Consider the following 12,498-nt stretch of genomic DNA (forward strand, 5'->3'; position numbering starts at 1 on the left):
ACGGAGCGGCGGAGAGCGGAGCGGGGCGAACCGAGCGAGGAGGACGGAGTCTGCTCCCCGGAGAACGGGGGGGAACGCGGTGCGGCGCGGCGAGCGGCGAATCTGCCGACGCGAATCTCAAGAACGAGAACTCCGCCGCTAGGCGGCCCGGGGCGGCCGGAGCGTTTATTGCGGGCGGCTCGGCCGGACCCGCCGCGAACCGGCGGTGCAGCTCCCGTCACTGCGCGGCGGGACGGCGGGGCTCGATGCCGCGGCCCCGCATGTAGGACAGCAGCTGCTCGGGGATCTCGGCCAGCACGTCCTTGGCCAGCCGCGCCATGCTCCGCACCTGGCTGCCCGCCTCGTCCACGTAGTCCCGGAACGGCACGAACTGTCGGGCGGCGGGTCGGGATCCGGCCCCGAGCTCCTGCCCGGACCGCGGCCCCGTGCGGAACCGCAGGGCCCGGAGCCGCCCCGCGCCCAGACCGCGCCTCACCTGCACGATGTCCCGCTCCGCGTAGCGGCCCCGCGACGACACGCGCACCTCGTCCCCGTCCAGCTCCTCCATGGCTGGGGGGCACCGATCAGACCCTGCCTGACGGCGACCCCCGGCCCGGCCCCGGCCCACCCCGCTCACCGTCGAACTCGGCCGGCCCCACTCCCACGATGATGATGGACATGGGCAGCGCTGAGGCCTGCGGGGCAGCGGGGTGCAGCTGTAGGAGCGGGGCGGCCCGGCGGCACCGAGGCCGAACGTGGCGTCCCGACCCTGGTGGTGTGTGGCCACTCACGGTGACGATGGCCTCCTTGGTCTGCATCATGTCGGAGATGACGCCGTCGGTGATGATGAGCAGGACGTGGTACTGAGAGCCGTCGGTCACCTGGGCGGCCGTGCTGCGGGGATACGGCATGGGATCCTTCCAACAGCCACCCCACATCGTCCCCCACAGCACGGCCATGAGATGGGGATGGCCATGGGATGGGGATGGCCATGAGATGGGGATGGCCGTGGGATGGGGACGGCCCCGCGGTGCTCACCCGGCCACCTGGTTGATGACAGGGGCGAAGTTGGTGGGCCCGTAGAGCTGCACGGTGCGCAGGCTCTGCAGGTAGGACTCCAGCACGCCCTCAATGCCGGCACAGCTGGGGTTGTCCACATTGTTGTTCTGGGGACGGAATGGGTGCTGCCGTGGTGCTGGGTAGGATGCGGCCAGGCCGGCTGCTCCCCGGCCCCACGGGCCGCCCCCACACCCAGCAACAATAGGTTCAGCCCAGCCTTGCAGCAGGGCGCACCAGGGGAAACTGGTGGGAGATCTTGCCATCGGGTGGCAGCTTGGCTCCGAAGCCGTAGGCAGGGAAGAGCTTGTCGCTGTCGTAGTCCTGGATGACCTCCCCGACGGCCTTGAGTGCCAGGGCGTAGGCGCTCAGCTGGTAGGGGCTGGCGTAGTGCAGCGAGGTGGGCTGCGACGGCAGCCCTGCAGCACAGTGCCCATCAGCACCCACCCGGTGCCGCTCCCCAGGTGCCCCCCATTGCTACGCTCACCGTTGGAGGCCGTGAAGTCGATGGCGACGGTGAAATTCAGCTGTGTCCTTGGAGGGAGAGTGAAGGAGGCTGCCAGCCCCAGGCACGGCGCGACCTCTGCTCACGCCCCCAGCCCCGCTGCCCACCCCACAACTGCAGCCGCCATCTCGGCACCCCCAGGCTGCAGCATCACCATCACCACCTTCCTGCCCCCGTCCCTCAAGAACCTGGGGGCACCCGGCCCCACTCACCCGCCCCGTATGTAGTCAACGAAGGTGAACTCGGACTCAACGGAGAAGGAGAGCAGAGTCACCTGTGGGCACGGGGTGTCAGAGCCAGCGCCCTGCCATGGCTGCGAGCTGCAGGAGCAGCCCAGCCCCACTCACAGTGCCGGAGTTGACATATTTCTTCTTCTTGCACTTCTTCCTAGGGTTCAGCACCTGCGGGCACCGGGCAGGTCCCTCTGCGGGGCTCCCCACGCCCCCAAAGCTGCCCCACTGTGGCCCCCGCTCTACCTCATACACCGTGAACTGGCTCTGTGCACGGGACAGCTCCCGGTAGCTGGTGGCAAACTCCCCGATGAAGTCGTGGCTGCAGGAGGAGCGCAGGGGCTGCGTGTGTTATGGGATGAGGAACACCCTGATGTCACTCTGCTGCCCTTTTGGGGCACGGCCTCACCTCCCGTCCCGGTCCCAGTCGTACACATCGATCTTCACTGTGCTGGAAGTAAAGCGGGGCTGAGGGGGAGCCGCTGGCACGGCCCGCAGTGTGCAGGGCTCAGTGTGCCATCAGAGTAACACTGCACGCCCAGGGAGGGGAGCAGGAAATTTGGGTCACGGTGGAGCTCTGGGGGGAAGCTTTTATGTAATTCGGGTTGCAAAAGGAAAAAGAAAAAAGAGAACGCCACTAAGAACCCTGTTTGGAGTTGTGTGCTGGCTGTGGGGAGATGCTGTGTCCTGTCCTACTGCTGCCCCGCTGCAAACACCACAGCTGTGGCTCTGGGGTGCAGAACGGCTCTGCAACGTATGGGGCAGCTCTGGAGGAACGTCACCAGGACACGTTTTAGGGGATACAAGATGTGTGCAGGGCTGCGGGCTGGCCCAGGGGTTGCAGGATGGGGCCAGAGTGTGGGGTGGGTGGAGGCTGCCGCACAGAACCATCCTCACCGGTCGTAGTCACCGTTGCAGAGGGCACGCACGGGTATGGTGAAGGGCTGCCACACGGGGTTCAGCGTGTTCTTCACCACCTCCGTCTTGTGGCAGATGGTGAAGCTGCGGGGACGGGGCAGGGTGAGGGCATGCCGTGCAGGGACACCTGCACCCCACGTCCCCACGCTCACGTGCCGTCCTCGTTGCTGCGGTAGAAGACGAGGAAGGGGTCTGATTTCCCAAAGAAGTCCTTCTTGTCCAGCTTGTTGGCACAGAGCTGCATGGTGACGATGTCCTGGGGACAGGGGTTGTCACCAGCAGTCAGCTCCTTGCCCCGCACTCCGATAGCGTGCAAAAGCGACACTCACCCTGCAGTTGCTCAGCTCCTCAGCCAGCAGCAGGATGGTCCCACACCGCTTCCCTGGGACCCCCCTGCGACAACAGCCCAGCGTGGGGACAGTGGGGACAGCAGAGGGGCAGGATGCAGGGCGCTCCGCAGGGCCCGATGCTGCAGGTGCGTCCCCAGCCATGCACGGGGATGTGGGGCAGCATGGCCAGCGGGGTGTCTTGAAGCGGGGTGGGTGGCTGGGGGCACAGTGTGGAACCCCCAGCCCTGCCACAGGATGTGACTCACGTGAGGGCTCTTTCCAGACGGCCCCGTTGGGACCCGATCACCTCTCCCAGTGCCACAAACGCCTGCCCCAGGAAGTCCTGCGCCCAGGAATGGCACGCTCAGTCCTTGGGGGCTCCTGTTTGCAGCCCCCTCACCCTCTCATCATCCCCAGCCTGCAGCCTTCTTTCCCCACAGAACCCCAGGTGACCTGAGCTCATCCCGTGCCTTACAAGAGCACAGCTCCATAGCCCACAACCCCTCCTGTACACCCAAGCCCACCCCACATCCCTGAGCTCATCGTGCAGCCCTACAACCATCCCATGCGCCCACTCCATGTCCTGACCCCATTCTGTGCCCCCTGGCTCAGCCCGCAGCCTTGTATCCCCCAAAACGTGTCCCAGACACATTCCTCCAGAGCCACCCCACGTGTCCTGGAGCCCTCCTGCACCCCAGGGCCACTGTGCACCCACAGCAAGCACCAGTTCCCCGGCGTGGCAGATGCCTACCTTCTGCCAGACCCAGTGTGGCGTGGAGAGACAAAGAGTCGGTTGAGCCCGAGGCTGGGGGTGCCTGTCCTTCCCAGGAGCACCCACACAGGGCATGGCTTTGGGGTGTCCAGAGCACTCACCTGCTTGTAGATGGAGCAGCTCTTGGAGTCCACGTTGTAGCTGGCGGTGGCAGAGCAGAGCTGTGAGTTGGCATCTGGGCACGTCCCCTTGCCTCCACCCAGTGCTTTGGGACCCCCGCTCGCCCCATTTCTGACCCCTCTGCCCATCCACGCAGCAATGCTTTGCACTGCTATGGTCTCCCATAGGTTACCCACGGGCTCAGCACCCCTCACTCCCCGTTGGTGCCGGGGCACTCACACGTCAAAGCGGAGGTTTTGCTTCTCCTCAAAGTAGTAATCGAGGACAAACTTGCGGACGAAGTCGGGGTTCAGGGTGTTGTCGATCACCTCGGTGCGCCCAAACTGCAGGGATGCTTCTGTGAGGGCCACCCCATCTCCCCACATCCCTCCCCAGCGCGGCTGCCCCAGCACTAATCCCCGATTAGCGGCAGGGAGGGATCATTAGGGTGGAAGCGGGTGGCCATATGGGCCCATTTAACCGAGCCGGGGATTAGCCGGGAGCGGGGGCAATGGGGACGGCGGGGACCTGGGAGAGGTGCAGCGCTCACCTCCTTCCACTCGCTGCTCCCCGTGCCCTGCACGAAGAGGATGACCACTGTGGAGAGAGGGGCAGAGCCGTGCCATGCTGCGCCGTGCCCGCACCCAGAGATGCCACCGCTGCCACCCACCTGGGTCGGACTTGGAGAAGGTGTCCATGTCCAGCAGGTTCCTGGGGGGACCGAGCAGGGAGCGAGTGATTGTGTGCACCCAACCTGTCGTGTGTCCCCTGCGTGTCCCCCACGCGTGGGCTCTCGAGGGACGGCACCACGCAGGAGAGCTGCGCACAGCCGTGGGGCAGGCGGGTGGCCGGGCAGAGGCGGCACGGTGGGACGGAGAGGAGCAGCGTCTCTAGCGCTGACCGTGATTGAACGTGACAGGGAACCCATTTACAGCACGAAACCTTCTCCGGTGCCGCCGGCAGCGGCTAATGGAGAGCGCAGGAGTGAGGAGAAAGCGGACACTTAGCGGGGGGGCCACCGCGCATCGCCCCGCGGCCGCCGCGGCGGTATAACAGCGGGAAGCGCGCCGACAGCGGCTCCGCCGGGCCCGTCCGGCAACGCGGGGCTCCGCTCCCCCGGCCCGAGCCCGGAGAGCAGCCCCTGGGCGCGGCTGAGCCCTGGGGGAATGCAAAGCCGGACGCTCGGCCACCTCCCGGAGCACGCCCCGGTCCCTGCCCAGGGCCCCGCAGCCCCTCCACCTGCTGCGCTGCGGGGCTGGGAGACAGCGAGGGGAGAACGCAGCCTCCGGCCCTGCTACGCCCCACAGCCGCGGGGCAGGAGTTTGGGGCTGCACGGATCGCCAGCCCCGGGCAGAACGGGTGATTCGCCCCCACCTGCCCGCCGGTCCGGGGGTCCCCGGGGTGGCCCCCCCGCAGGTCTGCGCTCGGCCCCCTACGGCCGCCGCTCTGGGCCGGGGGCACCGAGCAGCACCACCGATGCGCTCCCGTCCCGCGGGCACCGAACCGGCACCGGAGCGGGGCGGTGCCGGCACCGGGCAGCGGCGGGCACCGGGGCAGCCGAGGCGACAAGCGGGGCTTCCCGGAGCAGAGCGGGCACGGGACTCCCCGCGCATCTCCCCCCGCGTTCCGCATCCCCCCGCGCCCCGGCTCACCGGCAGGACACGGTGAGCTCCACCTTGGTGCCCGGCACGCTGCCGGCCGCCGCTTCCAGCGCTCCCGGAGCCGCCATCCCCGCGCGGGCGCCGCCGCTGCTCCGCGCCGCCTCCTCCCGCACCGCCGAAGCGGGCGCGCCCGGGGGCGGGCACGGGCACGGCGGCCCCGGCGGCGGCACCGCCCCGGGAACGGGGCTGCTCAGAGCCGGGTACCGGCACGCGGGGCTGACGGGACGCCGTCCGGCTCGGCTCCCGCCGCTGGGGCGGGCTGTGCCCCGATGGCCGCTCGATGCCGACTCCCGTCCCGTCGGGGCTCCCGCCCGGAGAAGCTCTCGGCCCCGGCGCGCTGCTATTTCGGTGCCGCCGCTCCCGGAGCGTGGGCCGCGCTATTTATAGCGGGCGGCTCCCCCGCCGGAGCCGCTCCCGGCTCCTCCGCGCCGCCGCCCCCCGGCTCTTCCCAGCTCGCCCGCCTCCCGCAGCCCAGGCACCACGCGGTCCAGGGGTCGGCACACGGAGGTCTTTACTGCGGGGCCGCGTCGGAGCCCCCGCCGCTCCCCGGCCCCACGCAGGGTAATCACAAGCGGGTGCTCAAAACGGTGTTCGCGTCCCCCTCCCCCCCCGCCCGAGGACGGGGGTCCCGGCTCGGCCAGGGGACCCCGGTTCTCCATCCGTCCGTCCTGGAGCGTGGCGGCTCTCAGAGCGTGCTGCTGCCTCTCAGTCCCACGCCCCGCACGAACTGCTCGAGGAGGCCGCCGATGGCTCCCGAGGGGCTGGGGGGCACGGCCTTCAGGCCGATGGTCCGGCTGTAGCTGGCCAGGAAGGCAGAACGCACTTCTTCCAGCCGGGACTCGCGGTCGCTCGCTGACACCAGCCTAGGAAACAGAATCGGGAGGTCAGCGCTGCAGCTGCCACGCGGGGCTTGCAGTAAGGCAGTGCCAGCCCTGAAGTGCCCCGGCTGTGGCACGAGCGCCGCAGCCTCCCAGCAGCTCCCCCCGGCTCTCCTCCACCGCCCCCTGGCTTCTCCCCCTACCCACGATGCACAGAAATCGCGGCTGTTGCCCAGACGGTGCTGGCGGACACCAGCCCCTTGTGCCAGCTCTGCCCTTGTTTCCAGGTGGAGCCCAGCCACGTGCGCTGAGCTTGGACAGCCACTTCCACATCAGCTGCGGGCAGCCCTCACTGCCACTTCGCGCACACACCAGGGAGCAGCTTTGGGCCAAGGAGCAGGGACGGGAGCCGGCTGTGCACAGGTAGGATGCAGCCCCCAGTGTCTCCCCTGGATCTCACTCTCCAGCTCAGCCCTGCCCCTGGCTCAGAGTGCAGCAGGGCGAGGACGTCATGTTCCCAACGAGGGAAGCAGCAAAAAGCAACGTGGCCATTCAGAGCCGGCAGCTCCACGTGCCACGGCTCCAACCTGTCCTCACCCCGCTCCCAGTGAGAGGAAGGCATCCCTCTAAGGTCGCCCCAAGGGCACAGCTCAAACCTCCCCATCAGAAATTCTCTTTCATCTCCCCAGCGCCTGGGCTGCCTCGAAATTGGCACAGCTCATTTGAATGGAAGCGTTCAACCACCCACAGCCAACAGCTTCAGTCCGGAAATGGCAGTGAGAGGATATGGTGGGAGGCCTGTAAACAGTGAACGCTGCTGCGGCAGCCCGCCCGGCCGCTGTGCAGGGTCTGGTAATGAAGAGAAGCCAGAGGGTGAAGGAAAAAAAAAAAGGTGACGTTTTTAAAGACATGAAAAGATGCTCGTTGGCAACCTCATTAGGATGGGGAACTCGCAAAGCTGCTAGCATGAAAAAGAAGCTGGATGAAAGCAGGGAGTGCTTCTATTCCGTGTTCAGTGATCTCAGATGGCAACTGCAGAGGTAAAGGGAGGGGATGCAGCAGTCAGGTCCCGCAGCTTTGGGCTCTCACACCTTTTATGGGGCAGCTTAATATGCAGACAGTTTCGTGGAGTGGGACACAGAGGTGCAGAGCCACTGACAGCCCCGTGTCCCTCAGTGCCACGTCCTCACCCTGCCCTGTAATGCAAAGCAGAAGCTTAATTGGAATTTAATTTCCCCAAACTCACACTGCGCTGGGCTGCAAACACTCAGGATAAAGCCACAGCAGGCTCCTGAGCAGCACTGGAGCAGGAAGGCTGTGCTGGGGCAGGCTCAGTGCTGCATCTTCGCACTCCCTTTCCAACAGCAGCCTGGGCAACCCCCAGCGAAGAGCTGAATGGGGTAAAGCATTCACAGCCTCAGCTGCACTCCCAAGGGAGAGGCAGCACTGCTGTTCCCCATCCTTTGAGCCTCCCAAGCAGCCAGGCTGCAAACAGCAAGAGCCTGCAGGTAGCTTCTGTGCCTGTCTTCTTCTCCCTGCCACGTTCCCCATTCTGACGTTATGGCCTTGCTTCTGCACAGCAGCCAGGCAGCACCGCTGGGCTTCGGGGACACAAAGCAGTCTCTGCATCACATATCTGCTCCTTGGTCCCTTCTGCTTCCCTCCTGCCTGCGTTCTCCAGCACTCTCCAGACCCTACTGAAGCAGCACAGCATGTCCCTGCCATGGCAATAAAGGGGACCTGGTGTAAGGAGTGTCCCACACTCCCTGTGAATCTCACCCTGCATGGGGCAGCTGTTTGGATCTACTCAAGATAGAAGGCAGCTCCCAGAGGAGCCAAACCAGGCAGTGTCTCACAGCACACATTTGTTTTCATGTTGCCCTACCTCCAAAGCATGTACTCAGATCTCCATTAAGGGACTGCGAGCTCTTGCAGCACGCCTCCAGTGCAGCCAGCCAGCGGCAGCCCCTGAGCTGCCATTTCAGCTGCTTGATTGAGAGCTTGCAGCCTGAAGGCACACGCCAAGGCTCGGCTCTAACAGCAATTAAAGCACAGCTCCTGCCTTTCAAGCTTTCACAGAGGTGACTTTCTGTGCAGGGAGGGCTGTGTGCCTCTCCACCGTTCGCACAGTACCACGCAGCACGATGCAGGGTCTTCTGCTCTGCCCCAGCCTTATGCAGCACCTGCAAACACCACCAGACAAAGCAGGGTAACAGAGTGAAAGCCCCTCTCCTACTGCAGCAAGGACCTGAACCCTGCAGGGAGATGGAGATGAGCAAGATCCAAAAGCAAGAAATGTGGGTAAGCAGTCCCGTCCTGTCAAGCACACTTCCACGGATGCCCAAATTCATTGTCTTCAAAGAAGAGAAAGAAAAGCCTTCTCCTGCAGGAGGCATCGTGCCTCCCACTGCTGGATGGAAGAGATGCGGGTTTCCTTCAGAGCTCAGCGAGAGAACGTGCAGACGGAAAGCACCAAGGCGGTGAAGATGGAACAGCTTGTTACAGGCTGCCAGGCTTCTTCCAGAGCGCCAGGCGGTAACATTCCAGCACCTGCAGCCAGCTGGGAGAGCCCGGGGAGATGCTGCATTGTAGACACTTACAGGCAAGTGTTAGGAAACTCATCCGGGAAGCTGCAAGGGAGAGAGGCGTCTGCGCTCAGGGTTGCCTGCTCTCGAATACTGCCACACCCTGTCACCATCTGCCAGCTGCCAAAGTCTGTGGAAACGGAAGATCCGGGCAGAGAATGGTCCGCCGATCTGGGGCAGAGAGAGAGGGAGACGGGGCCATCAGTCAGGTCATCAGCCACACGCCTCCTGCTGCGCCGCTGCCAGGGGGACGGCCGCCAGCAGCGCTGATGCCAGCAGTGCTGGCACTCTTGGCAGCAGGGCAGCATGCAGCGCCGGCTCGGCCCCGGGCCAGGCCTTTCCTCTGAATGCGAGGAGAGCCAAGCTGGTGAGACAGTCGAGCAGCACAGGTGCCCCAGGAGCCAGGCAGATCAAAGCTAGCAAGAAGCGGATGGCCATGCAGAACAGCGAGACCCTTCAGCGAGATGCAGCAGCCCCAAATCCCACACAGATGCGGAGCATCCACCTGTTGCTCATTTCAGCTGTGAGCACATCCCAGGGCAGTGGCAAAGCCTGATGGAGAGCTGTGGCTGTGACTGGCTCGCTGCTGAGGACGATTTAGAGACCCACAGCCTGCAGAGATAGTACCACCAGCGCTGAGCAGGACTGTCCCTGTGCCTGGGGGCACCCACCCCCTGCAGCTCCACCCCTGGATTAGGACGGTGGGCTGTGCTGGGGAGGCACAACTTTAGGATAACACATAATTAGGAGAAGGCTTGCAGGATGAAACCTCCCTCCCCACCAGGAAAGCAGGGAACAAGAGAGCTGAGAAGAGAGCCTGAGGAGTCCCTCCAAAATGTCTGAGCAGTGGGCACAACCACCTGAGTGGAACCCAGAAGTCTCAGCTTCCTGGGAACGAGCCATTACTGCGCCCTGCTGCACAGCAGCACACACACTGCTGGAAGCACAGCCTGTGGCAGAGCTACTCAATTACACACTACCAAGATCTTGTGGATAATTTATCTGAGATGTGCCGGGCACAGAGCAGTGCAAGAGCTCCGGCTCTGCTGGGCCAGGTACTCGCATGCTGTCTTCACAGCTAAGAATAGCAGTGGCGCAGTGCAGCTGCTCCCCGAGAGGCCAGCAGAGCAGCCAGAGCTACAGGATCTGCCACAGCGTGGAGGGCCTCAGAGAGAATGGCACGGGAGGGGGGAACACAGGGTGAAATCCATCCGTGATCCAGATCTAAGCCTGGCATTTAATGAGCCTCATCGATATAACCAAGCTTGAGAAATACAGCCCCGAGCTGCACATGAGCTTCCCCTGGCAGTGCTGGTGATCCTGCAGCTGCAGGCTGGGTAACGCCACTGTTTTCAAGTCCAGGCTCTGGAAGGGCAGCACAGGAAGAAATGGGAAGAGCAGAGCACTGACTGCCTTGTGCAGCACTTGTCCTCAGACTGTGAGGTGAACCAAGTGAGTTCAGAGAGCAGCTGCGAGTGCCTAGCACTGGGAGTACACTTTCTTCCAAAAAGATGTTTTTCCTCGAGCACGTAACACTGCAGTAGGAACGAGGGCATCTCCTACCTTGGAACTGGAGCTGCGGTACATACTGGTAGAGCTGAGATAGGGATAACCCTCCCTGGGATATGAGGAACTCATAAAGCAAACGGAGCAGCTTTTTACTGACATCTATCCCTCTCCCTGCAGATAAAGCAGAGGAGAACAGGCAGAGCACAGTGCAGTGCTGGAAGCACAGTGCAGGAAGCCAGAGAGAAGCACACCAGGACTGGAGGAACACTGCTTTGGTGTGGAAAGAAGAGACTATCACAGCTCTAAGTGCAGGACAGACAGACAGGAAAAATAGGAGCAGCTTAGGTACACGTGGAGTGACAAGAATTAGAGCTAAAGCCGTGAACAGACCTACAAGCAACAGACCAGTAAAGGAGAAGAGGACAGTGTTACTGTCAGAAATGTACAATGTTGCCCAGAGGACAGGCTTGGGGCCTGGCAGAAATAAGGGTTTTGAAGCTGGGGAGCCTGAACAACAGCAGAGCAGGTGGAAATGGGCTTGGGATGGGATCTTCATATACAGATGAAGAGAGCTGAATGGAAATCTGCAGTCCATGGAAAGGGAGACTGTGGTACCAGGAGGTGCCTCCGCCCATCTGGCAAACAGAAGAGCAATATGTGATCCAGGGCACCAGGGACAGCATAAAATGTCACTGTCCAGTATCATTCACGTGGGTCAGGTGCTTCTCTGATGAAGAGGATGAACAACTGTTTCCTGCTTTGGGTGTGCAGCCTCAGCTTCCAGCTGCTGGGCTGTCTCCCACAGCCGTTGGCTAGAAGCAGACCAATCTCATACCACCTCCTGGAGGTGGACCAAGTCACCTCTGCAGTTTCTTCTTTGATGAAAGCATTGTATACCTCGCACAAGACTGACTGGTGGCTCTGCAGCCCTTCAGCTCTTCCTAGCAACCCTAGCCCAGTCAAGCAGCTGTGCAAAGTGGCAGTGCGGAAACACTGCCCAAACACATCTGCTCCTTCTCAGTACCAGCCATGCAGCAGAGAGGGGCGGGTGTGGATGTATGACACCCTCCTGTAGAGCAGTGTGCTCCCACACTCCCATCTCTTGCTCATCCGCAGTGGGAAAAAGAAACTCTATCCCAAAGCACAGACTTCAGAAATGGAGCCCATCAGCACTAAACTATCAGCCAGCATGTGCTGCTCCACCATTCTGCTCCAGGCAGCTAGAATTTGGAGCTGCATCTAACCTAACAGCACAGGAATCTAGGAGGTCAGGTCAGCTGATCTGGTTTCTCTCCTCCAAGCAGCAGAATAAACACTTGATTAAGTGAATAAACTGGTCAACTCCTCATTGAGTTTAGGTCATTCCTTCTGGCTTAAACATCTGAGTGCAGCCAACAGAGCTGTGACACTACGATACACTTTTCTTCCATCTCCAACTTCTTCTCAAGGGAGGCTCCTGAGGCAGCATCACAACCAACCGTCACCTTAAGTGGCCTTGAGACAGCAGGGGCGAAGGCTGGGACAGAAACGATGGGAAGGCAAAATGAGAAACCTTGTGCTTGCAGCAAAGGGTGGTGGAGCTTCTTAAAAAGCTGAGCTTGGGACCAAGACCAGATCTGTAGGCTAATCAGTGCAATCTAGTTAATGTCAGAGGTGAAAATCTTCCTGGTGCTCCAACCCCTGAAGTCTCCTTGCAAAGGTTTGCTGCAGAAACCTGAAAAGGGCTTCACTGGTGCCTCAGTGCAAGCTGCTGATGCTGGGAGAAAAGGCCCAGGCCCCAAGTCTGTAAGAACAACAGGTTTGCAACATATGACAGCCCTGCCAGAGACTGGCTAGCTTTAAGGACAGCACAGAGGGGCTTAGGAAGCAGCTGGACAGCTACAGCAAAGCTGACACGGTTAGCAAAGAGGAGATACAGCAAGGCTTCAAGTTGCTGTATCTGCCATAGACATCCAATGGCAGACAGAAAGAGAATGAAAGTGAGCTTCACACACCCACCTCCTCAGGTCCACGAGTGGGAAGAAACTCCCTCAAAAG

The 12,498-nt window shown here is 62.2% G+C and overlaps 2 protein-coding genes across 6 annotated transcripts in view; both read right to left on the reverse strand.

Annotated features, from left to right (window-relative positions):
* Positions 1 to 2: 2 nt before the first annotated feature.
* Positions 3 to 5,696, reverse strand: CPNE9 (copine family member 9). The gene is made up of 19 exons (XM_072347558.1): positions 5,541 to 5,696; positions 4,559 to 4,599; positions 4,439 to 4,485; positions 4,129 to 4,232; positions 3,891 to 3,930; positions 3,284 to 3,360; positions 3,018 to 3,081; positions 2,841 to 2,944; positions 2,668 to 2,772; positions 2,180 to 2,221; positions 1,888 to 2,092; positions 1,753 to 1,814; positions 1,523 to 1,569; positions 1,273 to 1,454; positions 1,018 to 1,145; positions 771 to 873; positions 617 to 674; positions 476 to 549; positions 3 to 370 (listed from the first exon to the last, which is right to left on the reverse strand). Exons 1-19 carry the CDS (start codon positions 5,615 to 5,617, stop codon positions 218 to 220), a joined length of 1,713 nt encoding a protein of 570 aa, XP_072203659.1. The 5' UTR covers positions 5,618 to 5,696; the 3' UTR covers positions 3 to 217.
* A 348-nt stretch (positions 5,697 to 6,044) lies between these two features.
* Positions 6,045 to 12,498, reverse strand: part of MTMR14 (myotubularin related protein 14) — a 29,382-nt gene continuing 22,928 nt past the window's right edge. For 2 of the 5 annotated variants that reach the window (XM_072347537.1, XM_072347541.1), the window contains exons 18-19: positions 8,968 to 9,123; positions 6,059 to 6,412 (exon numbers count right to left, since the gene is read on the reverse strand). In XM_072347537.1, coding sequence (XP_072203638.1) covers positions 6,235 to 6,412; positions 8,968 to 9,123 — 334 coding nt within the window. In that variant the 3' untranslated portion in view covers positions 6,059 to 6,234. Of the gene's footprint in view, positions 6,413 to 8,967; positions 9,124 to 12,459; positions 12,491 to 12,498 lie in introns of those variants that run through there. The other 3 variants (XM_072347539.1, XM_072347538.1, XR_011905138.1) reach the window with 3 other exon arrangements.

Source organism: Excalfactoria chinensis, chromosome 12, assembly GCF_039878825.1.
Source record: "Excalfactoria chinensis isolate bCotChi1 chromosome 12, bCotChi1.hap2, whole genome shotgun sequence".
In the NCBI taxonomy this organism is placed as follows: domain Eukaryota; kingdom Metazoa; phylum Chordata; class Aves; order Galliformes; family Phasianidae; genus Excalfactoria; species Excalfactoria chinensis.